The 27,940-nt window shown below is 39.6% G+C and overlaps 1 protein-coding gene across 1 annotated transcript; it reads right to left on the bottom strand.

Annotated features, from left to right (window-relative positions):
* Positions 1-217: 217 nt before the first annotated feature.
* Positions 218-27,852, bottom strand: LOC307255694 (CD82 antigen-like). The gene is made up of 9 exons (XM_080034442.1): positions 27,708-27,852; positions 15,169-15,241; positions 12,781-12,853; positions 6,876-6,997; positions 5,813-5,887; positions 3,214-3,312; positions 2,571-2,744; positions 2,385-2,468; positions 218-1,546 (listed from the first exon to the last, which is right to left on the bottom strand). The coding sequence occupies exons 2-9, from the start codon at positions 15,229-15,231 to the stop codon at positions 1,469-1,471; spliced, it is 768 nt and encodes a 255-aa protein (XP_079890568.1). The 5' UTR covers positions 15,232-15,241; positions 27,708-27,852; the 3' UTR covers positions 218-1,468.
* Positions 27,853-27,940: the final 88 nt, after the last annotated feature.

Here is a 27,940-nt window from a genome sequence, read left to right on the forward strand (position 1 = left end):
ACTGACCTGGTTTGACAAATGTTTCTCATAAGATAATTATCAAGTGGATTTTTTGCCATCTTATTTTACATTAAAAACCCATGTATTTATGTTCATTCTGTCTATTTACATTGGAAGCACCTGGCGAATTACATTTTCTTATTATATAGCATTTTAGCTGCATTTATTGTATGTAAGGTACTTTACATATAAAGTATATCACCACTGAAAACAAACAACCACTGTAATCAGTTTATTGGCAGATGAAATATAATGAATGTTGTCAGTACACAAATACTATTCCAGCTAGCTACCAGAAGTCCATCTAGTTATAAACATACGTACCCTTTGTCTTAGAAACTATTATGAAGGTTAATGGAGTGTTCTTCATACAGACTGTACATGTACAACAAACACAGGATGGTAGATTTGTACATTATAAAAACATATTGGCTGAAAGTTAAAATAATACATAAATGGATTTCTGTATAAACAAATTGAATTTCCAAGATGGCTCTTCCCCCTAAAAATAATCATTAACCCCCCCCCCCCCCCCCCCCCCCAAGATATTATTTTCTGTCATTTCCACCCTCTTCACATATCCCAGAAGTGGTTAAAATAAAAATTTCACTCCTCACTTGTTTCAGGTTAAAGTGGGTAAAACATGAGCTTATATATGAACTTAAAGTATTTGCTCGTCATCAATGACAAATGTAAACTGGGAGATACTTTAGAAAACAAGTATCGTAAATGTTTCTTTAGTTTCTCATTATTTCTATTATGTTCAGAACAAAATCTTGACAAATTCCTTATAAAAAAAAGACAAAAAAACAACCAGCTGCTAAAGAAAAACATAGGCAGGATTTTTTGGGATTCAAATTCACAGAAATGACTTAAATTATATACAAATGACTAAATAGCATTTCACAATAACTCAAAACGCTGGTGTAGAAAAATAAAATGACACACCACACTACTGTAGGTAGATTTTCCAGTTGTCCAAATCAGTTGTCACGCAGAATCTTCCAGAATTAGCTTCCGTCCTTAACGACACTACACCTGGATTTCTCTTCAGATTTTTGAGGGAAAACTAAAACCGTGAAGCGATAACTAACAGAGGAACAGATGTCGTGGAAAACAGTGACGCTGTAATCTGAGCCCCGGAGCTCGTACCTCAAATTGTACCGTCCTTTCTCACTTTCCAAATTCCAACAGGTCCCTCTAATGTAATATTCCACAAACATATTGGAATCACTCTCTGACACGGAACCAAAATGTCTCTAAAGTGCTCCAATGCAACTTGACTGACGTTTAAAAACCAAAACGGAAAACAAAAGAACAAGATGGAAGTACCACCAAAGAAGAAGTTGACAAAATATAAAGCAAACACATTATTTTACATTTGGACGAAATGTTTCATCAAATACAGGGTGGATTATTTTACGATTTCCCTCTTTCTGTGTTTTTGTGTCACGTCCTGCGCTGAGCTTTAGTACTTTGGCACTTTGGTGTAATCCTCCCGTTGGACGTTCCTGCACAGGCAGATGGACAGGATCAGCCCCAGCAGCTGGAAAACAAAAGACACACGTAGATGACACATTTTACACCTATTAAACATTCGGATTTGTAAAGTTCCCTCTTCTTTCCTCTTCGTGTCAGATAAGTGATCATTTTATAAGTTATATTCTTATAACTTGTTATACACAGGAAAATTGGATCCCTGGAAGACTGTTTGAAGTTAGAAATCTAACTGAAAAATGACCATTTCACTGTTACAGTTAACAGCTGCGGGGCCCACAGTTTTGTTTACAAACATATTCTAGATTTACGATCGGTTTCAGGTTACTTTAAAATTATTTTGTTTCGATTTATGATGATAGAATTACTCAATACTAATAATTATTTGTATTGTTATTCTTGTAGAGTAATGTTTTGTAAACTTACTGCAGGCTCTGAAAATGTAAACAAATCCCCCTCCCCTGAAACTCCATAGTGCACCTTTAATATACCATTTTAATTATTTATTTTTTCTATTCATATGTTCCTATTTCTGTCCTTTTCGTAGTTCAACACCTGAGTCCTGATCATTTTAATTTTATCAAATGTTCTGGTGGTAGTTACTGTGTGATCATTACATTTAAACATTTATTTAATGAGGAGCTGCTGAATTATATGGATTAGGACTCTGTCTCACCTCCTGGTGTATCAGGCGGTCTTGTATAATCAATCAACAAAGATTGGATTTGAATTCATGCAAAACTCCCACGTGTTCCACCACACAGTGCTGTGGTTGTTATGCTTTGGTTTGTTCAGCTAACGGCCTTCACACACACAGCCAAAACACACAGCCCAAGTGTCATTTACTCAGTTACGCAATTAAATCGACACATTTGTGAATGATGTACCTCGATCAGAGCCACTCCCAGGCAGATCCCCAGTACCACTCCGATGTTGGTGAGCAGCCAGCTCTCCACACTGGCAGCACAGCCCTGGTTCACACACACAAGCAGAATTAATAAAGGCAGGAGAAAAACGTGAATACAGAACATGGTGGGACAATGAGAGAGGAGAACACAGAGAACACTGTTTACCGCATTGTATACGGGCCAGTCGGGCGTCTGAGCCTCACAGAATCCGCTGTCGGAGAAGTTCCCGGTGGCGATGGAGACGTTCTGGCAGGAGCAAGGGAACAGCAGCTCAGAGCTGTTGACGATCACCATGTTCCCGCTCCAGTCCAGACGGCCGCTCCAACCACAGCACTCCATCTACACAGAGAGGGACAGCAGAGCAGAGAGAATGTCTGGTGAGGGGGGGGGGGGTCTAGGTTCTCCAGACAGGAATGAACATGTCTAGTCAGATAAGACTGACTGAGTCTGGAAGCTGAAAAAATGGACTTTGTTCTCTACATAGACTTTTTCTGGTAGATGTGAGGCTGAAAGTTTTGCAGGAAATCGTCCTCATCAGGTTTCTCGTTGAGCATGTTCAAATTCACACCAATAACTCAATCTTAACCCCCCAAATACTACACATAAATACATCAGTTACATAATGTTTATCAATCATCTCACTGCAAAATTAATTTATCCACAGGTAAGATTAAAGTACCCTTTGACCTTAAACCTTAATGAAAGTAGTTTGTCAAGGCCTGTGTGTAACAGGGTGGCCATTTATGGTGCAAGATTGTGCATTTCATGTTTGCATTTGCTTGTTTGCAGATCAGTGCTTCCAACTCACATTCCTCTGGATGAAGTCCCAGGCCTGCTCTGTGGTGGAGTTGTTGCCGGGGTAGTTGTCCAGCACCTTGCTGACGATCTTGGACATCTCGTCATTCAGCTGAAAGAAAAAAGTTATGTGGTTTTATTTAAAAGGGGATTTCATTTTGAAATACACTTTTCAGATTAAAAAAAAAAAGTTTTCTAAGTTATATACGTTTCTGCATGTTTATCTACTGCATATTGGAAAATAATGTGTGATTTTCCCTTGGTCTCTCGTAAAACAATCACTAAAAAGCTGAAGGAGGAAAAAAGAGTAGGTCTGGAGGAAAACAACAGGAACCTCTGGTGTGCTGAGCTGATTGCATACACAGAGTTGGTGTGTGTGTTTTAGCTAGCTAGAGTAAGTGTTAGTCATGACAGTAATTACATTTTGAGCTCAAATTTGATGAAACTTTAATCATGTATTTGTCATGAACACCTTTTAACATCAGTGATAGAATGAGGGGATAAAATAGGCTGTTTATGACGCTTTCTTTTTCACACTGTGGACTCTGTGAGGCTTTCGATGAAGAGATCGATATCAATAGTGTGCCTGTACTGTACAGTAAGCTACAGCCAGCTAAGCTGAATGGCTTTCCCCCTGTTTTCAGTTTCAATATTAACCAAGCTAAAAGGCTTTATTTTTACCATACAAACACAAGTGTGGTTTCAATCTTAACATCTTACTCTCCGGAAATCGATAATCATATTTCAAAAACGTTGAATTATTCAGGTTATTCCAGGTTTTTCTTCTCTTCAACAAAGAAGGAATCTGCTAGATATTTAACGATATTTAAGGCTTATAATCAAATCCATGTTTCACTTGCATTCCTGAAAAATCTTTATTGTTGTTTTTAGGACTTTGGTATGTCAACAGGCACCAGTTCAGATGTGTTGCTGTAGATCATTTGGATTTCTATTACATCATATTCATCAATCAATAACTTTAACACCTTCAGAGAACCAAACACAGTAAAACCTGTGTTTAATTGTTCTAAACTTTATAAAAACATATTATCCCCAGTTTCAATCCTAAATGTTGAGACACTCAAGGTCTCCAATGGAACACAGATCTGCACACTGGGTGAACATTTTCCAGAGCAGAAAGAGGTGGTTTTTTCCTTCCTTGAACCTGTTTGGCAGAGAGGACAGTGGCTGTAAAGAGTCCAACATCTTCCAACAAATTCAAATACAATAAACATAGGCCTGTCTGCATTCTGACAGACTGAATTCCTCCTTTGTGTAGGATTCCATTCCATTCATATGCTTTAAACAAATACATCTGGATCAGTGAGGTGTGTGTCAAGTCTGTGTTTGATAAACTATGTGACTATCTCACAGAGCCAAGATGAGATCATTCAACAATTACTCTGCAGGCGGAGGTTCAGCAAAGGCTTCATTGTCTTCTATACATCAATGTGCCTTCTGGTTCTTTGTCCCATAAACTGTATCTCTAAGCCTCCATGTTAGTAGTCCATGACTTCATGAGGCCATAGAGCTGAGGATTTGATTAGTGATTGACAGAAAGGTTCAACTAATTTTTTTTCTTAACTATTCTTTGGGGGCATTTTTGCATTTCTTTGGCATTGATACAAGTTATTAAGACAGGAAATACAAGTAAGTCTTACCATTAACTAACTAGGCGATTATTTAAATTTTCAAGCAAAAATGCCAAAAGATTATCTGGGTCAAGCTTCTCAAGTGTGAATATTTGGTAATGTTAGAAACATTTATATATTTTATATATTTCCCATATGTGAAGTTAAGAAACTAAAAAGGTTTAAATACAGAAAGGAATAAGACAGACTACACAAACTTATCAAATAAAAGTAAACTCTTCTGATTAACATGTCAAACAAGGATCTTATTTATTGTACAGCCTCCGCTACTGCTTTGTGAAGACTGGTTGCCTGAAACTGAACGGCCCTATGGGGCTATATAAAAAGTGTAACATGTTGTAGACTGAACAACAGAGGGCGACACCACACCATATGCAGTCAGTTCCAATTTCAGTTTTCTGGTGTTTTGTCCACCATTTTTTTTTTCTTTTGTTATGTTTTATATTTGCAACAAATGAATACCAAAAGGGTTTACAAGATTACAAAGACAAAACATCAATAATATAAGCACAACAAGAAACCAGGGGGAATAAAGATGGGAATAAAGAAAAAAAGGGAGGCAGGGAGTGAGGGGAAGGATATTGGATTATTTCATAGACAGTGTGAAGAGGAGTCACATATTGATAAAATGCATGTGTCACCTCATCAGTCACTTGATTCTCAGTCATAGGGGTGCGCTTGTTAAAATAGTATAACTATTTTGTATTCATAGCATGTGTTGTTTTTATGGCACAGCCGCAGCACATAGTTTTTCCTTTGACGCCATGTTATGACACATTGTGGGTGTGAATACATCAGAAAGATGAAGGGCGTATCTTTAACAGGTGTTCTGCAAACATCCACATTCCTGTGGTCAGAATCACTGGTCTGCCATCTAGGTAAAACTAACAAGAAAATAACACTCCCATGATGTGTGACGTTAGGCGATGGGACAAATAAAGAGGAAGTGACATCACTCACCACGTCCTTCTGGAAGTAGATGAGAGCGCCGGCTGCTATCTGAGCGATGAGGATCAGCAGGAGGCAGGTGAAGTACTGAGGAGAGAGAGAAGAAAACACACATGGAAAACTCATCTAAGCCTCAAAACATCTGTACATGAGTATTAAAACATGTTGAGTGGTGGCCCAGCATGGGAGCTCAAGTGCTGTCAAACCAGGACGTTAAAGGGAAGGGTAAGGCTGCTGATGTTCTGCCCTGTGTGTGTGTATCACAGCCTGATATATGTTTTTCCTGTGAGTCATCGAGCTCACACACACTCAAAACATAAATACTGAGACTTTTTAAAACAGGAAACTATATATTTGTGAGTCTTTTTTTTCTGAGAGATTTATGTCTTCATAAGAAAGCTGTGGGCCCGCTGCGAGCAATGGACAGGAAGTCAGACACATATTGAAACACATTGTCGGTTTGGGATTTTTTAACGAGAAAAAGTAAATAATAAACGAAATAACACCAGCCTAATCTTTTTTAAGTTTAGGCATGAGGTTTTGGGGTGATCAAATTCAACGTTGGGACACAAATAAAGCTTGAATACAAATTGTGAAATTAATGTTCAATTTAACTTGTAATCTTCTCTCCATGTTGTATTGTTTACATTTTCTACTACTTATGGCTTATTTTCCTGTTGTTTAACTGTGAGGCACCTCTTTTTACCTGGGACACACACAGTGAAATCTTTCTGTGCACACTGTATGTGTGCAGGCTTAAACTAAAGGGTTAGATGGGGTGCAACCTAGGTTTAATCAGTAGTATGACTTTTTCTCATCCTTTCTTAGATATTTAAGATAATTTAGCATACAAGGCACATACGAGTACTTTACCAATTCAGTATTGTGCAAGTGTAAATTTTATAATTTATTCAATGCTTTGAAGCTTTGTTGCTAAAGTGGCCGATGCCAATGTTGCTCTTTGAGGAGAAGTAGTTTTATCCACCAAGGGAAACTATTATATATCTACAGGTAATCCTCCACTCAAGCCATGCCTGCATTATTCATCAGGTCTTAATGACGTGCAAATACTCACGAAGCCGAGCAGACAGCGGATCTCATAAATGGCCCCCAAGCAGCCGAGGAAGCTGATGAGCATGGAGAAAGCCCCGACACCGATCAGGATGTAGCAGGCGATCTTTAAAGCTGTGGAGTTACCTGAGGAGAACACCAGAGAGCACAGATCAGAAACCATGTGTTATCACAGCATTATTGTAGTGCAGTTTGAAATGTACGCCAGTCGACTCTGCCACACATTGGAAAGTTGTTTACTACAGCGAACAGGTGTGCAGGGTAAAGTTTTACTGCCCAAAACACAATATTTCTTCAAATTAAAGTTTCTTCCAATACAAAAGATGTTTTGAAAACTCATCTTAAACTTGTATGGTATAGGCACAGTGGGAAGCACATGGAAAATGAAACCAGAGAAACTCGCCAATGTAACACTATAAGTCATCATTAAAAAGGAATGAAATTAGAAGCAAATGTGCAGCGGCGGTGTTGTGCTTATGGTGAGAGACTGATCAGGGTCCAACGTAATGCAGTAAGCTGAAGGGAAGCCTTGAACTACAGGCACGTCACACGATGGACATCAGGACACATCAAGAACTTAGACAGCTGTCATGGAATTCAAGACATCAAGTCTCTGATACAGCGTCAAAACTGCTCAAGACTGGGAGGACTTTACCCCTGTGTTGATGTCTTCCTATGTCATCCTGTTTTAAAGAGTGACACCCCATCGCCCCCTCCCTTGCAAACTCCTTCTTGCCTCAAGGAATCATGGGATACCCCCTCTGGGATCAATGAACCAGGGCAAGCAGCCCGAAACCAAGACAAAGGGAAACGTGGAAAGTTTATGACGGAAAATTAGGCTACAGAGGGGAGGGGTGGTGATGCAGGAAATGAAAATCTGAATATGTGTGCGTGTGTGTGTGTGGGGTGTGTGTGTGTGTGTGTGTGTGTGTGTGTGTGTGTGTGTGTGTGTGTGTGTGTGTGTGTGTCTTTACACACGTGCACGTTCTTAGAAAATGCTAAGTAAAGCTGTCGTGCAAGTTACATAGCGCTGTAAAAAGTGTAATAGTTTCCTATTAGATGTAGTGGAGTAGAAGTAGAAAGTGGCAGAAAATTGAAGTTGGAACGTAAACGCACTGAGTTACACTCCATCACTCGACCATAAACAGTGATAGATGCTTGGGAGATATGGGGTTTCCAGTCTGACAGAGACGATCTAAGACGAGTAACAGCAATGACTAGGTCTCGCTCTGACTCAGCTCCGTCTTTGTATAATCAGGCTACTACAGCACTAGGCTGATTTCATCGCTCACATCATGCATCATTGATGCACCGTCAAAGAAACACCGCAATGATGTGCCATGAGCCCAGAACGGGCCACTGGCCTCGGGCATCAATACGTCAACTGTCCCCTGCTGGATTTGACCCACCGCTCCACCCTGCGTCGTTTATGTCGCATGACCACATTCCCGACCTCAATGAAAACCCTGGACTCACGCTATATGTCCTCCCTCCTCTCTGCTCGGGCTAACTGGTGATGTAGTGTGTTTTTGTGTGTGTGTGTGTGTGGTGATGAGTAAGGCGGTGAGCGCACTGGGCTGATGTGATGCATGCTGATGCTGGATGGAGCAGAAAGAGCCCAGTGTCTGAGGGGAGGACACCTGCAGAGAGCCCACAGACGAGGGACAAATGTCCTCAGTGACACTCACTCACAGCTCTGAGAGGAGACACACACACACGCACACACACACACACACACTCTCTCTCTCTCTCTCTCTCTCTCCATTACACTAGCTCAATGTCTGTCTCTATATTACTGCATCAACACTCCTTCAGTCGTCTCTCTGCCTTTCTCTCACACTGACACTGGTTGCCTCTTTTATCTCCTTTGCGGATAAACTCTCACTGCCACTGTTTCAGAAGGAACTTTTAGGGGAATCTTCTGTTTCCTCAACGAGGGGGAGTCTGGTTAGCCTAGCTTAGCATAAAGACTAAAAGCGGGGTAAAACGGCTAGCTTGGCTCGGGTTTTAGCTTAACAATACCAAAATGGCACTCTTGACTTCTTCATGAATTCAGAAAAGGAAATAATGTACTTTTAACAGACAGCTTCACTTAATTACCAATTTAGATGTTTACACACGCAAAGAGCTTATAAAGTATGATGTTGTTATAAATGAATTCCCTACAGTTTATACAGAAAAGCAGGAAAGATCAGCCGATGAACTTAACCCATTGATGACGGCTGCTGCGTGATGCCACATTGTATCTCCTGCCTGATGCTGCGTCACGCAGCATTGTTACTTTATCTAATTTTCATGGCGTGCGCAACATAGAATGCACCGTCATTGGTTCAAATACACATGAGGTGGGTTTTGTTGATTTTTTAAGACCACGTGACCACCCAAAAAATTTGTGGTTTGCCGAAAATCACGCCAATCAAAAAATGTATAAATAAATAATAATTAAAGAAATACGCCAGCTGTGTCGGCGATAGTGTATTAGGTCTACTAATAGGCTACTGACGAAAATCACACAACACATTGCATCTATTTATTAACAATATTTATGAATTTAGGCTATATTTTGCTGCTCCAACTCAAATTCAGCCCAGCCAGGCGATAGTTAAGTTTCAGTTTCGTTTTCATCTCCGTGGTATAGAGCTGTTAAGCGGAAGTGGCTTACTTCCGGGACATGGGACCTCTGGGCTCGAAAAATTACAACGGTAGTCAATGGAAAGAAATGTATTATTTTCTGGTCCCAGTCATGAAATGCCTTCGATTACACATATGTTTTGTATGGATTTAGATGGTATTTTTTCGTGCAAAGAATGGAACAATTTAGCGAGTAGAAGCTGGATACGGTCAGGTTTTGTGCAGAGCGCTTTTGTGGACTACAGCTCTTCGCTGCTCTTGACACTATACGTCACCACCACTCGCACCCACTTAGCTCAGAAACATGGCTGTGTCTTTAATGCACTTTACCGCCTTCTTTCAATGACAAGACAAAAGTCTTCCGCGTGGCGAAAACCACTACACAAGTGGACATGTGGAGAGTTTCAATTTCTCGAGTGGGGAGATTGTTGGCGTTGTCCACGCCAGCCATTAGCATTAGCATTAGCACTGTCAGTCGAGAAGTGGAGGGAATGTGTTGAGGTGACGTCACAGAGGCGACAAGACTTGTAGTTGTTCTCGTAACATTTTTTCAAAAGCCGTTAGACGAATAATCATACAACATACCGTCAAACTCTTCACATGAAAAATGATCATTTAGACCCATACAAAACATATATGTAATCCAAGGCATTTAATGACTGGGACCAGAAAATAGTAGATTACTTTCCATAGACTCCCATTCATTTTTTTTCAGCCGAGAGGTCCCATGCCCCGTAATTCCGCCACTTCCGCTTAACAGCTCTATACAGCCGTTTAGACCAGCTGATCGGCTCCCGACAGCAGGAGTCAGTCTGCATTCCAGTTGTACTGGGAAATCGGATTTATGGTGCCAGTGATAACTGAACTAAATAATAAAATAAAGCTATCTTCTCCTTCCTATATCTGTCTATCTTTATCCCTCCACTGCACACTCAGTCACTACTATCCATGCTAAAAGGAAGCAGGAATATATAACCTCGTTTAGCACATTATTTTTAAATATTTTATATTATTTATTCTTTTTTTTCTCCCCCATCTAATTTTGACGATTTTTTGAAAAATGTGTTGGTTTGTAAGCGCTAAGGGAGCATGTTTAAATAAAACCAGTGAACCTTAACTTTTAAATGTATTTTATTTCATGTTTCTATGTGCTACACAGGCTTAGATATTAAGGTTTTGGTAGACTTTACAATTCATACTATTTTTTCAGAAACCCCTCAGGCATTAAGGACATGCATCCTAGATTGCCATAGTCATCAATGGGTTAATTAGTCAACTGACAGAAAATGAATCAGCGTGTATTTTGGTATTCGTTAAAGTAACATACTTTTTTAATGTTTTCGTCTGAATAGTTTCAAAAAGGAGAAGAATGTAAACTGAGTCTCTTTTAGAAATATTTCTCACAAACCCAGGTACATTGTTTACAGGCTGGTAAACAAGCGCTGAAGAGAACCATAACAACCCATATGGTAAAATAAAACTTCAGACAGGAAGCCAGAGTTATCCCTCTTGGTGAAGGAAAGGTATGCAGATGTGAAAGTCTAGGTACTTTCCTTTCATGCATCCCGGGTCAACAGCATCAACATTTTAAACAGTTTTCTGACCTTCTAAAAGTACATTATAGTAGACAGTAGAGTATAACTAATACAAACTAAACTAACATATTACACATAGTCAATCAGTAAGCTTTAGATGTGATGGCAGGAGCATTTTTTCCATTGGTTTCGAGTCTTTAAGCTAAGCGAATCGCTCCTGACTCTGGTTCCACACAGATGATTTCCTCTGCACAATTAAGTGGATATGTGTACAAATAAGTGAGCTGTTTCTTTTATTTTTAATTAAAGGGGCAAGCTGATGAATTGGTTGCAGAGAAGAGGAGAGTGTAAGAAGCCTCATATGAAAGACATAGATGCTGACATAGAAAGAGGCCGGGAGAGATTTGTTGTGTGGCTTTGAGGAATTTCTTTTTTAAAACACAGAGCAGAGGAAGTCTGCTGGACACTTGTGTTTTACCGAAAGGTCTCATATGGTGGAAGACACACAGATCTCAACAGGCCTAAGAAATCACTTTCAGAGTAACACTGTTGCAAATATGGCATTCAGCTGGGTTCACTGGGACCGACAACGAGGGGGAAGGAATGTCAGTTAACATCCAATACAGATGGAGTCACTTAATGAGGAAACAACTAGTAGCCTATAGATGTATTATTCAGCAGCTGATTTCTGCGTTCAGCTCTCAGGGGCCAACATTCACACCAAAACAGAGATGTCTGAGTTGATTACGGTCTTCAACAGACGCAGGAAGTTATAAGGCCAAGGTACAGGACTTGGGATAAGATGGGTTGAATGTAGCGATAGTGTCCATCCTCAACAGGCAGGCTGTGAAACTCCTGATTTAATCATTTAATAGAAATTAGAAATATCTCAACCAGGAAGCATAGAGCAGAGACATAGTTCACTCTATGTTATCTTAACGGACCCTCGTCTGCCCATTGTCAGCAAGCCTCCCATGATGCTATCAAAACTCTTTTTAATGATAAGAATTGATTCAGGCACGTAAAACTCGTGTCAGTGTTTAATGGCCTGTACTCTGCGGTTTTCGTGAGTCTCAGATTGTTTAGAGGTAAGAAAAATTAAACTGAAAAATGTTTTAGATTAGAACCTTCATGTAAATGGGGTACATTTGTATATTATAAACAATTATCTGGTTCTACAGGATCTTCAGGACAGGTGTCTAGGCAAAATAAATCCTTTGAATATATGTTGCAGTGTCACAAGCACATTAACTTAATTTGTAGTTTCTCAAGTTAAAGCCATGCAGACAAAATCTCTTTGGTGCCCAATGTCTGCTGCCTGCAGACACACACACACGAAAACACACAGGCCTGTTTTTATTCAGTTCATCATTCCTCCATCTGCATTGGCCTACATGCACTCTACAAGTGGATTAGTGTCAATCTTTTTCCACTGGAAAAAATATACCGTATATCTAAACATTGCCCAATTGTTTTGTTTGTGTTGTAGTTGGCATCACACTAAAATCCAGACCAAGGAGCTGCATCAAAGGGTTTTGTATCCCATCTCAAGTCAAAACAACAGACAGGGAAAAACTGGCTTCACTGGAGTAATAAGTACATAGCCCAGATCATACAAATAAAAGGAAGAAGCAGGTCATATGAGGTCATCATCAGATGGAATCACACACAGTATGCAACGAGTCCAGCACTTTTCCGTTTCACTGAAAGGTAAATCACATTCAATCTGATTCAGATACTTACTCAGTACCACGATGAAGCTCTGATTGTCCAGGATAAGCCACAGTCCAAAGCCCATTAGGACGGCCCCGCACAGCTGGAAGACAACACACACACACACACACACACACACACACACACACACACACACACACACACACACACACACACACACACACACACACACACACACACACACACACACACACACACACACACACACAGTTCAGCCACAAACAATTCTTCAGACATGTGTAAATGTGTGCACATTTCAACACACAGTAACATATGTCTTTGTATGTGAGGGGTTGCACAATGCTACAGTGCATGCAGCTCGCCGTTTGGTTTCATGCTGTATTTAACTTGTACTGGTTAATTCCAGTTTAATCATCCATTCAGACTTTTTGCAGATATGGATGGGGGTGCTCTTGAAAAGCTAAGCCCTGAGGAATGACATGGTAAAAAGGCAGAGACGATGTGGAGTATGCAGGGCTTCATCCAACAACTCCCTATGGCTTGTATTATTCTTCCCTGCAGTAATAAAAACAGATCTGCTGCCCAAATATTTCCACATCTTGTTGTGTAGAGCCATCTTTTATAGTAAATATACATTTCCAATGGCTGCTTCACAATATATCTGAAAGCATGAACAGGAAAGTGGGAGTGAAACTAAACTCCAAACCACAGAGATTCAGTTACAAGTACTGAGAGTTGAACACAGAAAAAAGAGCGTTCAGTTCTGTCTCCAGGACGAACGGTCAAAAACATAAACTGAAGTCAGATTAAAACAAAACAAAACAATAAAAGTGTGTGTGTTTAAGACAACATTCACAGTTTTTGAGTTATTATTTTTTGAAGGTTTCAAGTGAAAAAGAGAGAACATTTTGGTGCAGAGGAAGCCTGTTGATCATTAAATATTACAGGTGTGCAGCAAAGAAACGCCTCAGGCCACTCATTTATTTATTTAGTTTCAGGATTGTACCAGTGCAAAATGTTTCTTTTCCAAGTCTCAAATAAAGTCTTTAAAAGGTGGAGTATACGGTTTAGAGAGAACGCTTGTTGGTATTTGGAACTGAGCCCCCAGCGCAATAACAGACACTTGGTCAGGGCCCATCCGTGGCATTATTTGACGCTTCAGCATGATAATTACTTCTGAGCATTAATATGATTAAAATTAAATCAGGAATTCAAAAATCAAGATAACATTGAGAAGCGATGGCTGAAGTTCAAAATATATCTAAAAAAAAATTCTAATTGTTATAGGCAAAACTTTAGTTGTTGACCAATTCTAGATGGAAAAACAAAACAAGGCAGGGGCGCTCGTGGTGTAGAGGTTAGAGCACCCACACACAGAGGCTCAGTCCTCAGAAGCAGCAGACCACAAGTTTGAATCCGGACCGTGGTCGTTCTCTGCATGTCATCCCCCTCTCTGCCCCATTTCACCTCTGTCTCCAAACTGTCTAATAAAAAATGCCAAAAAAATCATCTTTAAAGAAAAACAAATGTCCCCCCGTTGTGCTTTCCTGCTACAAATGTTCAGTTCAAGTGGCAGGAATAAGCTCTTAACGTCAGATCTCAGATTTCCTTTCCACAGAAGAGGGAGAGAGAGAGAGAGATCTATGAAGTGAGTATCACCCTGGTAAGTAGGCCACAAACCCTTCATCTGCACTGTAATTAAGACCCAGAGAACCAGAGAGACAGCATGAATGAAAGGCTGACATATTGTCCTGTCAAGCTGTCCACAAAACTGCAGCTTAACACGATTCAACAGTGAGTAACACTTGAGGAAAAATACCATTTTAGATGATTTTACACTGTCAAAACGAAATATTCAACCTGCCAGTCGATCACAAAGTCAAGCAGCAATTTATTGACACAATGCTAGCCTTCTTTAAACCACAGACAACAAGATGCTAGCCCGATTTCAAACCATTTCCTAAAAACACGCCCACAAAACAGTGAAAAACAAATCAAACAAAACCTCAGGGAGCACCAAATTAACCAAGATATGTCAGTTTAAAATCAAGCTAGCTAAAGCATTCTGCTAGCAATAGAATAGTTGTTATTTTAGATTAAATTTGAAGTAACCAGCTACGAATTAGAAGATTTTGTTTTAGCTTATCTCAGTAGGCTAGCCTAGAGCTAACAGTAATGGTGAAAGAAAGGTCACTACTTCAGAAATATTAAACGTAAGTTTGGATTTTAAATAGAGAAGCACATGACTAGGCTAAGGTTGCAGTTTGTTAGGGCTGGATTAAAATAGTAATTTGCTCTAGTAGGCTACAAATGTCAGAGTGATGACATATGTGTCCTGTTATCCCAGGAGGTAAATAAGGACTTGCAAAAGCTCTTAGTTTGTTTGTGTTGTTACATTGAAATGATTCACATCGAATTGAAGGTAGAAATACTCACAAAGAAGATCAGGTTGAAGAGGAACAGGAAGTACTTGGTCGCTGTTAGGCAGCCTTTCCCCATGATGCTGGATCTGTGAACATGAGACACAATCAGTCACTATACATTAACATACACAGAGGGCATGCAGGAGACATAGTTCAGGTAAAGATATTCTGTACAGAGAACAGAGCAGGATTTTGTTTCTGGATTTGCTTTTGTGGATGAGCTGGATGTGAACAAGTGGTGACAGATGCTATAGACCCAAAGACCACGGAGGATAAGCTGGCCTTGGCTGATCATGATCGGTACTGGGGCAGGGGGTAGGGGGCACAAATCCTTAAGGATTACACCCACAAAAACCAGTAAAATCACAACCTCAATCTCTGAGCACAAGGAGAGATCATGCCCTCTGTAAACTCACACTGTCCAGCCCTCTCCCTCCATACATATAAACAGGAAATCAATATTACACTAATATGACTAATGTATGAGCCTTTCAAATACGGACCCTGCAAACCAGTGGTGGAATGTAACCAAGTAGGCCTTCATACACAATATCAAGGTACAGAAGTATACAAAGTACCGCTATGTAGGGTACTTTCCTTGAGTGAAATGAATGCCATACTTATAGGCCTACTAAACTTAGGGCGATCAGACGTCCTGGTTTGTCCGGGATTGTTCCAGTTTCAAGCTGGGCGTAAAAAGTAAGTCCTTACAAATTTCTGTAAAACACTAAAATGTCCCAGTTTTTAACATTCACTAGGCTACCAAACTGTCCTTGTACTACATCATTCGACAGCTTTAATATTAACTTAAGACGTCAATATTTTTTTTAAAGATAATTTCTTAGGTGTTTTAACCTTTTTATTGACATTGAAGCTTGGAGAGATAGAGGGGAAATGGAGAGAGAGAGTGGGATGACATGCAGTAAAAGGCCGTGGGTTAGATTCGAATCCGCGACCACCGCGACAAGGACTGAGCCTATATGGTACGCGCTCTACGCACTACACCATGGAGCGCCCTACACATCGATATCTATTATCAAACATGTGTTTGTTCATCAGTTTATTAAATACTAATTTCTTCCCACATTCTCTTCACCTCTCTGCAGCCCTCCTCTCCTTTGCACAGTAACAACCTCTTACTGTCCAATAAATCTATGAGAATCTGGGTGAAATATGGAGGTCCGGCTCAATATTTCCTCCTGGCAGTAAAGCCCTGTAGCGTGACCACAGTGCCCATGTACTGTATATCCGACTCACATTCCCATCACTGTAAGTGGGTTACTGTGTCAGTTTAGAGGATGAGGGTTGGAGGGGGGGGGGGGCACCTGCAGGAAGAATATGCAATGGGAAAGACATTTTGGCAAATGGTCACAGTAAAGCCAGATGGAAGGTATTATAGACTCTGAGCAGAGCAGGCTGAAACCAAACAAAGACCAGGTCAGCCTGTCATTCTGCACAGCAAGAGTCTGAAAGGAGAGACGCTGCTTCATGAAGCTAAAACCCCAAATTGCACTGAATGTTTTACTGTTGTTCCGGCTAAATCATGTTGGGTAAGGATTAAACTAGAAGAGGATCAACACTAAAAAGTCAAAGCAAAGATTTTGTTATTAGGCTAGAGATATTCTATTTTCGTGTTTATGTATTAAACTTACTGGCAGACAGAGGAAGCCCATTAATCCCATTTACATACTTTACATTCATTTACATGCTTTTGCCACCATTTCAATTCTCTCAGGGATAAAGGAAATCTGTGGGAATTTCATGGGATTCGTTAAGGGAAGATATAAAATATCCCCAGTACATGGCCTTTTAAATTACATTATGGTGACTTCAAGGCCTTCAAAATGTCTAAATTCTTGACTGGAAGTTTTTTATGTACAAAAGGCACCACGTAGCCACTTTTTGCTGCAGCTGCTGAATGAATAGAAACATGTCTGCTACAGGAATGTACACAATGTTTTAATTAACTTATCAGCATAATGTTGTTTAATATGGCAAGTTTTTAAAAACGTCTTATAAATAAAACCCGTAGGGAAGATACTATTTATAGCGGCTGCTGTTTCATGCCAGAAACTCTAGCTGCATGTGCAACATTGAGCAACAAGTGGAAGAACAAGAATGGAAACATGTTATACCAATGACTCCCTCACAGCCTTCAACACAGTGTACATGCTTTGTAGCACATTGCAATGGTAGTAAATGTTGAGGTCAAATATTAACAGGTTATTGAAAATAATTCTGACACAAACAGTAGCACCGCAGGTCAAACTTTTGACCCAGTTCACACAGACAGTGAAACTGGGTTGGCTGTCCACTCGTCACCATCAGTGGTCAGTTAGCACACAGCGCTCACTATTGACCGCTGTGTGTGAAGGACTCGCACACAAACACACTTCACTGCCTGACACGGACAGTCGGCTCACAATGACCAGGAAATACTTAAAAAAAAAAAAAAAAACGCAAGAGCGAGAGTTAGCCTGTGTCTCTCCTTTACCCCAGGACCCTCCTGAATTTTAATCTCTCAAGGCCAAGTTTTTAAAATGTACTTAACATTTATTTATACAGGTTATCACATTGAGACACAGGGTCTCGTTCTCAAGAGAAACTACATTTTCCCTCAGGAACTGGATCCAATCCAAGTAAATGGGATGGGTTTAGACAGCGAGATTACAGCCTGATGAATAGTCACCCACCCAACAACACCCGACGTATGGGCATCGGGAACGGAAATGGGTGAATGCTGAGCTGTCTCGAGTGTCACCTCTTAAGTCATCATCCACCCATTGCATATGGGTTTATATAATAAATCTATACAAATATATCTACACACATGGACAGGTAGTGGATCATGTAGAGATAGGCCTACTACAGAAAAAAATATTTTGACATCAACAAGCGTTCCGCAGAATTGCTGAACACCTTTTAAATGGACCCATGTAAGCTGCGGTTATTATTTATAAGAGAAAACCAGCTCATAAACATCAAAAAGCACCAAATAATATAATGTCAGCTGTTAGATAGGTCGATTCCTCCTTTGCAGTTACTTTGGTAAATCAGGTTCGGTCCAGGGGGTAGGGGTGATGAATATGTGCAATGTGAAAAAAAACAAAGCCAAAAACCGTGCATCAACAAACAAAACAACACAGAACAAAAAATCTGCATGACGGACATTTGAAACAATATATTTGAGTATAACGACAAACAATATGACATAAGAACCTTTTCTGCCTTGGAACAGTTTGGCTTACAACTTTCAGTCAACAAATACAAACTAGTTTATGGAAAGTTTTTTAGAGGGGAATTTGGTCAAGTTGCAAATCAACATTGATGATTGAAGTTTGAAACATGTGACGGAATATGTGACAGCACTGGTCTCCCTGGCAAACAGCCACAGTATAGGACTAAACCGCACAGTATGGTGGGCTAAAAAAAAGAAGATAACTGACAAGTGGCATTGTTTTAATTCTGCTGGGAGTTACCACACAAAAACATTGGGAAAAACAGCTCTAAACAGCCATCATTGCTGCCTTTTCTTTTCTCCTTTTGGTTTCGTACTGAGTTGTTACTTGTTATACACAGACAGACCCTTCCTCCTCCTCCTCCTCCTCTTGTACCAGGCACAACAACATACAACTCAGAGACGCCCCACCCATGAGGAGGGTTAACCAAAGATAACTTAAAATATGACAAGTTTTTTTTGTTGAGCATATGGATTTGCACTTAACAGTTCAAATGAGTGAAGGTTTTTTACTTTCATCGCATCTTGATTTCAACTTGTCACTACATCACACCGTTTCCATAGTTATAAACAAAGGAACCCAAATACAGTCACAAAAAGATAGTGCAAGTATGAGCTGCAATCTGCGATCTGTGAATGTCTCCCTTCGCGATTATCGTTGGCATCTGGAAGTTTCTTACTGTTACTTTCCATTTGAACTCCCTCCAAGGTTTAGTTACCAATTATGACTCCCCACCTGCTACGTCTCAGGTATCTGGTGATGCCTCCTTTCACTTTCTGTTAAAGGTGATGTTTTCAGTTTTTTGTGGATAGAAATATGATATTTTCCATCCTTGTTTCCCGTTTGTTTTTCTGAAAGGAACTTTTTTGTTTTTGCTGTGTTTCTTTTTTCTACTTTCCATTGTGCTTCAAATGTGTATGTTTATGTTAAAGCAGGTTTCTGTTTGCACAAGAGAGAAAATGCAGCCGAGCCGGCCCCTTGTCTATCTGCCAGACTGATGAGGTGTGTCAAAAACTTCCAACAGGTGACAGACAGGACCACAGTTGTATTTTCTTCTCCTGTAGATTCCTGCAGAGATCCTGCAGCTCATTCCTTCACAGAGGGAGATAATCCATCGCAGTAAACATGAAGCAACTTCCTGTTTCGTTTGTTCTGAGCTGCTCTATGTTACGCTATGATTTACTTTCCCAATGCTGGAAATAAACTCCTTTCTTTGCAAATTTCCTTGCATTCTTTGGTTAAAACAGTGTCTTCTCAGGTCTTGGCAGCAGTTCGGGTCTGGCTCACTTACTGTAGAGTGGAAACACTCTACAGATGGACAGCAGAAATAATGTTATATCTTCATTAAAGTGCTGCACTAAAAAGCCTAATCTGCTATATATTTGGCCTGAAATATACGATATAATAAGAGATTATACATTATTATAATAATTAGTCTACGATGACATATTTAATGATCTTATTTTTCAGACCAACAGTCCTAAACCCAAAAATACAAAATGATCATTATTAACAAAAACTGGCAAAAAAAAAAATCCAATCCCATAAAAAGAATCGTTAGCTGCAGCAGTGCTGAAATTTGTCCAAATGTTGAATTTTTGCATTTCAGTTTCAGTGTCATGGAGCTGGCAACCCCTGAGGCAGTTTTTCTTCTGACAGAGATGGTTCTGAAAGGGTCTACCATCCAGTGTTTCTATCGTGTCGACGCTGCACACACACTCTTTGACTCATGCAGAAATGTGCAGGAGGTGCGTGGGGCAACAACAACAACAATGACAACAATAAACTCTTTTGTTTCCACTCTTCCCTCGCTGTTCTTTTCATAAAAAACAGCTCAGAATCTATTTGTAGCCAGAAATTCAAAATCTCATATTAGAACAGGGAGGAACAAAGCCAGGGTTTATCTGACAAATTTTATTCTCGTGTTTATCATGTAAAACTTGATGTTGGCCAACTTGTTCCCTTGCATAGGCTGCAGGCATTTGTCAACAGGCTTTTGCTCTTCTGAATTTGGGATTGTTGTGCTGCAGACAGACACCAGCCAGTTAGTTTAGCATTAAGACTGAAAGCAAGGGGAACAGCTTGCTTCACAGCCAGTGGTTAGCCTTACAGTCACTTTTAATACCATTTATTTTTATCCAGACACAAACAGAAATCTGAAACCACCAGTCGTGGCTTATGTGAAGTGGATTCATTGTTTGACTATCTTTATGAGGTTGTAAACTGTGGGAGATGCATGCCATCACTAGGGCTGGGTATTGTCAAGAATCTCACGATTCGATTTCGATTCATTAGGTCACGATTCGATATTGATTGAAATGCTTCGATATCGATTCAGTATCAAGTAGAAATACACAAGAAAGAGTAAAATTATTTCTTTTTAAATACTTATTTATTTAATTTCATGCCTTATGAACAAACAGCCATGGTATAACTCTCTCCTCTTGGAAATTGTAACATAACATCAGCACAATACTAAATTGACAGTGCTGTATTAAATGTAATGTATTTAAATCATGTACAGTATTTCTTTCTTTCTCACATGACATCTTTGAACAATAATAACACATAGGAACCAGGTGCCTTCATTTCTGGTAACAAATAAAACATTAGCACAATACCAGTATAAGGTGTACAAAAGTGAAAAAAAGTGCTGTATTGGAATTCAGCTCTCATACGTAAAAAACGTAAACAGACACAAAGCCAGTGCAGGTCATATGGGTTTGCTGCTCTCTGCCCTTTTGTCGCCACTTTTAACAACTCGCACTTGTGTGGTGTGCATGCGCAGTGGCGCAGGAAATACTAATATTAAATACTAGTTAAAAAAAATAATAATCATTAATGAATCGATTATTAACTTCTATGAATCGATTCGGAATCGTTCGAGAGAGAATTGCAAAAAAGCTGTAAAAACAACCATTCTTAGAGCTGATATGTTAGCAGCTTACCTATTTACACATACAGCAATGTGAGCAATCGGTTTAGGGTCTTGTTTTAAGCCACCTGATGAATGCAAGTCCAAAATTCACTCTCCTTTAGCTATGGTGTTGTACTCCACCAAAATGTAGATCAACCAATACTTCTACAGTCATCTCTAAGTGACATGTTGTAAGAGCATAAACTAATGCAAATAATTTACAAGGAGTTATGTACTAAAACTATTTCTTAGCGAAGAAGGTGTTTTTGGATTTCTTCATGGTGAGAGTGAACCCAATACATTAAAGTTGTGAACAACTAAACTTAACAATAAAATGCTCCTTAAAAATAATGGGTTCATCAAAAAAAAAAAAAACATTGATTTGCTGGTTTTGTCTGACCATTATTACCCTCCCCCCCCCCCCCCCCCCCCACACACACACACACACACACACACACACAATTTTAAGTTTACAATCAGAATTGACAAGAATGGCAACAGAGAAAATCACCAAATTTGAGAGAGTCGGGCGACTCCCCTCTCAGGGTCCCACTCAACAACACAAAGGGGGGAACTCGACACACAGAGGGCTGCACATATTCTCTGCACAATAAAAGCAGCCGCGACAGTTTGAAATATGTCCTTTTCTCACCGTGAGACTCAGAGACACCCGACACGACCTGAAGCTGCCTTTCAGACAATGTGAAGTTATCATGAGCTTCAAGACCAGTTCTACAACTCAAGCTGGCAAGAGATGTGTGAATACGAAAATACAACAGGCACCCAGACACTGCAAAATAAACAAAATGTTATGTTGATGTTATCACTTTCATCAAAATGCTCAATTTAAAGACGAATCTGATAAATAAATAAAAAAGAGCTTGGCTTCAAAATATTTTTTTTTACAGATTTAGCAACTACTGATTATTTTCTTAATTGATTAATGTCCCAGTTATATCTTCGATCTGAAAAATGTCAACAACAAAAAAATCTAATTAATTTTACAATGGCATATTCATGCCTGACCTCTATGCTGACCCCTACGCTACATTACACTGCAGTATTAACAATCAAATAATGTAATATACAACAATATAAAAAATGTACAGGGGACAAAGTTCTACATTATGAATAAATGTGATACTTAAAATCAGGGCCGTACGCTTATTTTTTAAAGTGGTAGCACTGGTGCTAGCAAGCAAAAAAATTCAGTAGCACAAAAATAAATTTGGTAGCACACAAAGTATGATCGAAAACGTGCATGACCCTAACCCTTGCATTTAGCTCTAATTACCTTTGAGCATGTCATCTTGGTTATAGTTTGAGATTCTCAATGAATATGATATCCTAGTGTGCAGTAATAATTGTAGAAAAATGAATAGGGGTAGACCGATTGCAATTTAGACAAAAGAGTCTAACCTGCCAATGGCAATTTTTTTGCTGATTCAGAATTATTTCCCCCCCATAGAACTATAAAAATAATGTCTATATCTATATATTTTTATAAACATATCATTATTATATTAGGCTAATAATAACAAACATTTTTAGAACATTTCATTATTTTAATGAAAACCAAACTTTAAAACATTGAACATATAGCCTATTAAATAAATTAAAGTAGTTAAATTAAAGTTAAATAGGTTGTGTCAATCTTTGTTCAAATGTACTACTGTTGACTGCTCTCTGCAGCTGAAAGAGTTACTTTTCAAACTAGAGCACTGCAGGGCTGTGAAGCGCTAACTTCCTGTTCTTACCTGCTTCAAAATAAAAGTCAACTCGCATTTGGCTAGTAACCAACTTTTATTGTGAAGGCGCACAGGAAATGTTCTGTTTGCACACGCACTAACTTGACTGCGTTAATGAGAGCCGTCTCCTTCCTGTTTTTAACCGTTGGTGAAGTTAGACGCTATAATCGCCGCACGAGCACAGATCCCGAGCACACATCTTTCACCAGCCAAAGTGGAGGGTAGAGGGTAGGTTTTTTATTTATTTTTTATTTTTTTATTTACGTGATGCAGGACAAGACAGGTGAAAGACATAACATTAGGTGAGGTACATGACAATTTAAGTGTTCACATTTAAGACAGAACGGATGAGACAAAAACAAGCAGGAGGTCATTGCATATTTTTACATTGTTGTTGACAGGCTGTGTGTGTGTGTGTGTGTGTGTGTGTGTGTGTGTGTGTGTGTGTGTGTGTGTGTGTGTGTGTGTGTGTGTGTGTGTGTGTGTGTGTGTGTAGTGGAGGGTAGACTTAATAACTTACTCGCCTAAGACTACATTCACCCGCATTTGGCGAGTGTTAATGTAGATCCCTCTAAGCAGTGTTGTGCATCGCTCCTCTGTGTCTCAAAGAGACAGCATCTCCTCATTAGCACTGGTGCGACTGGACTTGTATTCATCATCCCACGTGATCAATTTCAGTAGCAAATGCGATCAAAACTGTCGCACTGTAGCCCTGCTTAAAATACATTGAGACGAAAGCACTGTGCCTTCTGTGGGATTTTTACATTGTGCCACTGCCATTGATATTTTCTAATGTGTGGTCCCAATCATTTGTGTTGCTCATCACGACTGCATTTGAAAAAGTTTTAGTTGGTCATGAGACATAAGCAGTTCTTAGTTCTAGACCAGTACAAGTGTTGATACCCCTCTGGAACCAGTTTTCTTGGCCAAGAGCAAGTTGTTTTGTCGACACACAAAGAACTGGTTCGAGATTTGGCAGCGTGTCCAAGTCAGCCCACAAACTGCCTTGATGGAAAAGGGCTAATTTAGAGCTGATTTGAAGAGGTACAGAAATCTGTTCTGAGGCAAAAAGTCATAAAAGAGATTAACTTTTTTGCACTTCATTGTTAGATGGATTGACGGGTTGGATTTACAAAACTCTTAAAAACTCATTGGATACATTTAAATTCAGTGCCATCAAGCTGGAAACGAAACTTCACACAGTTTGACATCCTGACAGCGCCCCCCATGTAACTTGGGTTGGGGGGCGGGGGGTTTCACCAAAACAAAGAGGTCCTGCTTCAGCTTGTCAGTGAGTAAACCCCGCCCACCATCATTAATTCAACGTTTGACCGCTCTGTGGTAGAACCAGTTTGGGCCTCCCAGACAAACGTCTCTATTCCCCACTCAACTGGAACGAGAAAGCTGTGCAGGTTTCCACGGCTACACTGCAGCAGGGCTGGGAGGGGTGGGGACTCTGAAGCTTGTTTAGTGTCGAACTCAAGCTTACTCCCACTACATAAGGCATGTAAACAGTAAGAAATATCTGTGTTCTCTAAACTCTATAAGCCCACACAGTTTTTTGCTATGGAGGAGTAATGTGAGCAGCTCGAATGTCTTAAACCTTATCAAACACAAATTACCTTTAAGGGCAATTCCAGTGAACAGGGTAAACAGGTTATGGACTCTCTGCTGGTGTCTGCCTTCACACTTCAGACATGAACGCTTTATGGAGCATACAGAGCTGTGCACAATTTCTAGAACATCTGAAATATACAGGCGTGGTGTTGGCAGTGGTGGGAGGGAACCAAAGTACTGTACTTAAAGTAGAAATTCAAGGTTGTACTTGACTTTTACAATTGTACGTTTAACTCCACTACATTCGTCCGACAGCTTTAGTTACTTCACAGATTACAGTTTTTCATGCCCTTCCTGTCCAGTGGAAACCATGTTTCTCCAGATGTTTGTGATAAACTGAAGGATGAAGTTTTACTTTATGGCTTGAGAAAAACTCTCCTCCTTCTTAAACAAAATAAACTATTAAACCCTCAGCTGGAAAATGCATCGTCACAAAGCTGAAAACAGGGCTGTTTTTCTGAGCTCTCTCAAAGTGGACCTTTTGGGAGATACAATATGATGGTCTTATAAACCATGATGCATGTAGCTTAAACTACCAAACAATTTATAAGGGAGATAAACTGAGCTCAACACGCAACAGGAAAATGCAACATAGAATTTATTGCAGCAGGAATATTCAGAAAAATTCATTATAATAGTTAATAGGGGCATTTTACTGCACAGAAAGTAATTTTACTGACAATAAATGCTTCATTGTAGTTGGTGTGTGTGTGTGAAAATAAAATGACTTGAACTTTAGTAATGTTTGGAATGCAGGACTTTTACTTGTACTGGTTGTCGAGTTCAGTTCTTCATGTTAAAGATCTCAGAATGCACCCAAACCTGTCCCCTACTAGGCCCCCAAAAGGTGACTGATAGTCCAAACCTTAACCTCCAGCACGATGTCATAATACACACTTGTGTTGCCGCTGTATGGAAAGGTAATTAAGGTCACAACACAACGGGTCCAGCTGAACTGATTTACAGCCTCTCCCATGTTGAGGAAAAGATTCACCAATGGAAGAGACTGAGCGCTGATACCACCATGCACAACACTGACCCACATTCCCATCTGTCACACAGACTGGTCCTCATAAATACACAACTGACCCACTCAGATCCATTGATAGAGCTGCAGCAAGAGAATAACTGGATGTTGTGTCAAATATAAGGCCAATATTGATTTCTTATGAAAATATTAGACACGGGTCAGTCAGAATGATCAGTCGATCAACTGATGTCACAACGTGGATCAATGGTTTAGATGTGTTTTAAGCAACAACAACAAAAAGGCCAACATTCACTTGTTCCAAATTCTCCAACATGAGGATTCATTCTTTATAATTTAAATAATCAAGTAGCTAGTAGGCCTAGTTGTTCCTGAAGCCCACGCTAGTCTAATACCGATAAAAACTATTCATCACCATCAACAAGCAAAATATAAAGATCAGAAAATAACTCATAGGTACGAAACATTGATTATTCAAAACTTTTTTTAGGTTTTGGACAGTAGGTCGAACAAATGACATAGGAAAACATCAGCTTTTGGAAATTGCATTCAGCATTTTGTTTTTTCCATTTTCAGACCTTTATGAACAAGCTTGAATCAATAAATCTGCCAGGCTGATATATCGGCGTCATGAATTTATTGCAGACATTGTACAAGTGTAACTTATTATATGTCGACTGATGATTAATGAAGCATCGCAACAGAGAAAGTAAGTGTCACATAAAGTTTACAAACTGATGAATCACCAAAATCCCCCCAAAAATGTCCAACTATCCTAAAAAGAATAATGACTGAATCAGTCGATTTAGCCCAAAAAAACACAGCATTTGTTCACGGTAAAGTGTCTATTTTAGGACACACATGACATGACATCTAAGCCAACAGCTCTACTAATCACAGCACTGTTTCAGTCCTGACTACTTTTGCTATAGTTACTATTACTACAGAAAGAAGCTATTGTTATTTTATATAGGCATATTCGTTCATTACTTTCTCTATTGGTTCTTTTGTTCCTGTGCTGATTCAACACCTCAATTCTTGGGATAATGAAATGTCATTGTAAAATGTTTATATTATCTTGTAGACTGTACGATATTGATTAATCAATATTGAACATAATGGTTAGTTGTGTTACTAGTCCTGAAGTCACCTTTTATTTTCCACACGTTCTTCTGAATAAACGTGTTTTTAGTGACTATAGTGCCTTTAACCAAGGCCAGTGTTGTACTGAGAAAAGTTTAGAGACATTCAGTGTCCTGTGGTGGTTTGAATCAGCTAGTTCTTACAACAGGAACCAGAACCATTTCTGTGAAACAAAATTCTGAAAATGTTCTCAGACGTTCCTCTTATCTGTCTTTTCTTTCCCCTTAGTCAAATATTGTGGAATAGTTTTAACTTTTTTTGTCTTTAGGATTAAAAAAAGATTACCGTTGAACTGGTCACAACGAGGAGAATTTTAAACTGGTCAATCACTGTTTATTGACATGACTTGCAAACAGCTGTGTGTGAAGATGTGTCATACAAAGTCCCACAGAGATAATCCACTGTAGGCTTAAACTACCTTCAGATTCTGTTTGTCCCAAAATGACATGCAGCCAACCGGATTTTATTACAGAAATCTAAAGTTAGTTTCTGATATGTTCACATAATTTGTTTTGGGGGATTTTCACACAAGAGCCTGTAAAAAAGTTCTTAAGTTGAACAATGTGAGTATTTCAGAACTAGGCCTATTTGAAGTCGAAACTTTCCAGCAGCAGCTCAAAGAGTAACAAGTGGTCTGATAGTGAAGCTCCTATTTGTGTCAAATTCATAAGTCATCCACACAGGCGCCACATCATCACTGCTGTTCAACAAAACAGCTTCTTAAAAGTGTCTGTTTTCACAAACTACAGATCAATCAACAAAATGATGATCGATCTGAGCCCAATCACCCAAACACACAATCGCCTCGTGCTCAAAATTATGCTAGATGAAGCTGAATCCGTTCACGAGACACATTTCGACATGCTTAGTAAAAAAAGGCTTGAGGTGGAAGTTACTTACGTTTTTTGGTTTTCTTTGCGCTAAACTGTGGAGAAAGCTGGCGAGCTGTGCTGGTCCTGCGTGCGGCTGAGAGCGGACTGACTGACCTCCTGCTCGACGGGAGCAACAACAAAGCAGCAGCAGCAGCAAAGTGTGAGAAGAAGTGAGGCTGAGACGGACAGACAACAGGGTCTCCTCCGGTCCCACCATGCGGCAGAGAGCGGGATTACCGAGTAGCTACAAATCCGCATTAA

Source organism: Ammodytes marinus (genome assembly GCF_949987685.1).
Source record: "Ammodytes marinus genome assembly, chromosome: 1".
Classification (NCBI taxonomy): domain Eukaryota; kingdom Metazoa; phylum Chordata; class Actinopteri; order Uranoscopiformes; family Ammodytidae; genus Ammodytes; species Ammodytes marinus.

Bases quoted from the DNA above. Each gene is read 5' to 3' on its own strand.
- LOC307255694 (XM_080034442.1), bottom strand. From the start codon at position 15,231: ATGGGGAAAGGCTGCCTAACAGCGACCAAGTACTTCCTGTTCCTCTTC. The intron at 6,998-12,780 runs GTAAGTATCTGA...TGTTCTCCTCAG, and splicing joins GAGCTTCATCGTGGTACTGA to GTAACTCCACAGCTTTAAAG. The intron at 2,745-3,213 runs GTGAGTTGGAAG...CTCTCTGTGTAG, and splicing joins GGGACTTCATCCAGAGGAAT to ATGGAGTGCTGTGGTTGGAG.